This window comes from Penaeus monodon, chromosome 4 (genome assembly GCF_015228065.2).
Source record: "Penaeus monodon isolate SGIC_2016 chromosome 4, NSTDA_Pmon_1, whole genome shotgun sequence".
Lineage (NCBI taxonomy): Eukaryota > Metazoa > Arthropoda > Malacostraca > Decapoda > Penaeidae > Penaeus > Penaeus monodon.
Window position 1 is genome coordinate 7,145,195 of NC_051389.1, and position 2,500 is coordinate 7,147,694.

At 52.1% G+C, this 2,500-nt stretch overlaps 1 protein-coding gene across 2 annotated transcripts in view; it reads right to left on the reverse strand.

The window, feature by feature from the left end:
* LOC119569562 (chitooligosaccharidolytic beta-N-acetylglucosaminidase-like) overlaps nucleotides 1-2,500 on the reverse strand; it is a 7,963-nt gene that overhangs the window by 1,012 nt on the left and 4,451 nt on the right. For both annotated transcript variants that reach the window (XM_037917663.1, XM_037917659.1), the window contains 5 exons: nucleotides 2,275-2,427; nucleotides 1,919-2,131; nucleotides 1,404-1,790; nucleotides 1,147-1,293; nucleotides 376-897 (listed from right to left, as the gene is read on the reverse strand). In XM_037917663.1, coding sequence (XP_037773591.1) covers nucleotides 376-897; nucleotides 1,147-1,293; nucleotides 1,404-1,790; nucleotides 1,919-2,131; nucleotides 2,275-2,427 — 1,422 coding nt within the window. The remainder of the gene's footprint in view (nucleotides 1-375; nucleotides 898-1,146; nucleotides 1,294-1,403; nucleotides 1,791-1,918; nucleotides 2,132-2,274; nucleotides 2,428-2,500) is intronic.

Sequence of the window (2,500 nt, forward strand, 5' to 3'; positions counted from 1 at the left end):
GAGGGGGTCGGGTGTTAGGGTTGGTTGGAAAAGGGTTGATTTGGTGTGTTGAGGTTGTGGTCATCGTACAGTGGAGTTATAAATAGATAAATATGTATATATATGTACACGCGCGCGCACGCATATATATGTGTCTGTGTGTGTGTTTGTTTGTGTTTTTGTGAGTGAGTGTGTGTGTGTGTGTGTGTGTGTGTGTGTGTGTGTGTGTGTGTGTGTGTGTGTGTGTGTGTGTGTGTGTGTGTGTGTGTGTGTGTGTGTGTGTGTGTGTGTGCCGTCTATTTAAATACTATATACATATATTTTCAGACGATATTCAGCCTCTGCACAGCCTTGTCACCCCTCACCCCCCAACCCCCAAAGGGCCCCCGCACCGACCCTCGAGTCGAGCGTCATGTCGTCGACCTGCTCGCCCCACAGCGCCGCCTCGCCGCCCAGGACGAGGCCGCTGTGGCTGGAGCCGGTCAGGTCCGTGGCGATGTCGAGGGGGCTGTTGTCGTAGACCGTCTGCCATCCCTTGTAGGGGCTGCACCAGTTGTTGCCCTCGTTGACCCAGCCGCCGAAGCCGCAGTCCAGGTACCAGTGGTCGTAGTTGGTGAAGATGACGCGGAATTTGGCCTCGAGCAGCTCCCTGATAACCGCGTCGTCCTTGGTCGTCCAGATCTGGATGACGTAATGGTCGCGGTCGAGGTATTTCGCCGCGCGTCGGTTGAGCGTCAGTTCGGACGTCCACAGGATGCCCGGGATCTTCTCCCCTTTGTTGGCCGCCGTCAGGAGCCCGTACGCCCTCGCCTGGAAGTCGCCCCACAGCTTGTAGTAGGCGTCGGCGTCGCGGCCTCGACCCTGCTCCTCCATGTGCTTCACGATCTCCTCCGTCGTGTTCCAGCACTTGAGGTTCACCTGCAAGTAAGGAGAGCGAGATTGAACTTCCGCCGGACGAAGAAATGGTGTGTGTGTGTGTGTGTGTTTGTCGGTTTGTTTGTGTGCTCGTTCGTTTGTTTGTTTGTGTGTGTGTTTAGAAATGTTAACGTGAACGTATCTACAAGTAGATACGTCCAAGTACTTAAGCAATCCCAACAACCTACAACTGCACCACCTCCTACGATAATTCACAAATGCCTGTTAACAAAACACCAAGCGTTATCCCACCTCGTCTCCTCCAAAGTGGAAAAAGTCCAGAGGCCCGAAGAGAGAGACCATCTCCTCGTAGATCTTGCTCAAGACGTGGTACGTGTTGTTGTTGGCAACGTTGAGCTGGCCACAAGGAGGCTCTGCGCAATAAGAATGCCAGGGTTCCTGCAAGCCAAGATTGTGAGTTAGTGTTAAAGTCAATCTGCGTGACGTCCTTTTCCGGTTTATTTTTCATAGGAATATGGAGAGACAACAAGGATCTCCAAAAAGACTACCTTATTCAGGCAGATAACGAGCTTGCCCAGTCCTTGCTTCTCCGTCCATTGCCACCCGTTGCCGACGTGGGCGGGGACGTCGAACTCCGGCAGGACGCGGATGCCCCGGACTCTGCCGTACTCTACCAGGTGGCGGACGTCTGCTGGGTAGTAAACCTGCTGAGGGCTGTAGGCGCCGTAGGCGGCCATCTTTGGGAGCGACTCGAGGTAGAGCGGGAAGGACTGGGAGTCGGTGATGTGCCAGTGGAAGGTGTTGAGCTTGTTGGCCGCCATGGCGTCCAGCGTCCGCTCGATGCTCTTCGCGCTGAAGAAGTTCCTCGAGGTGTCCAGGAGGATCCCGCGGTACTTGAAGGCTGGCGCGTCAGACAGAGTCACGGACGATACAATCTGCAGAAAAAATAACGGCATTTTCTTTTACGTTAGGATCCGAGTACCAGAATGGCCAGCGTATATCACAGTGCACACTTGCTTGTTAGACATTCCACGAGCCTCCGAAGATGCACTCAGCCACTCACGCGAAAGGCTCCCTCTTCCTCGTCAAAAGTAATGAGCTGCGAGAGCGTCTCAAGCCCATGGCGAGCACCGAAGACGCTCAGCGCAAAGACGTTGACCTTGGTGACTTGTTCTTGCGTAACGACATCGAGGGTGTAGGCCTCAGGAGTCTCAAGGGCGAGTCTCGTGTCGGAGCCGCTCACGACGATGCTCACTCTTACCTTCTGTTCAAATACCTGTAAGAAATAATCCATTTATCGGACGACTTTTCTTCTTAAATCTTCAATGCGTTCTACTTTAACATATATTTTTTCTTCCACAGATAGATTTTCGATCTTTTTGACCTCATTCACGTTGGAAGTTGACCTCGCTTACTGACCTCTGGGGGAACGTGACCCGTTGCCTCTTCGTTGTCGTGTTCTTTCGCCAAGTTGTTCACAAAGATGTCGAAGGCTTTTTGTACCAGGCTTTCACCGTCGCCGTGTGTTCTGATACCTTCCAGAGTCAAATTCTTAAAAAGGAAGCTTCTGGTCTGAAAAGGAACAAACACGTAACATCTTTTTCATTATTCCTTCTAATTTTTTACTCTTATTTCTGCGGATTTT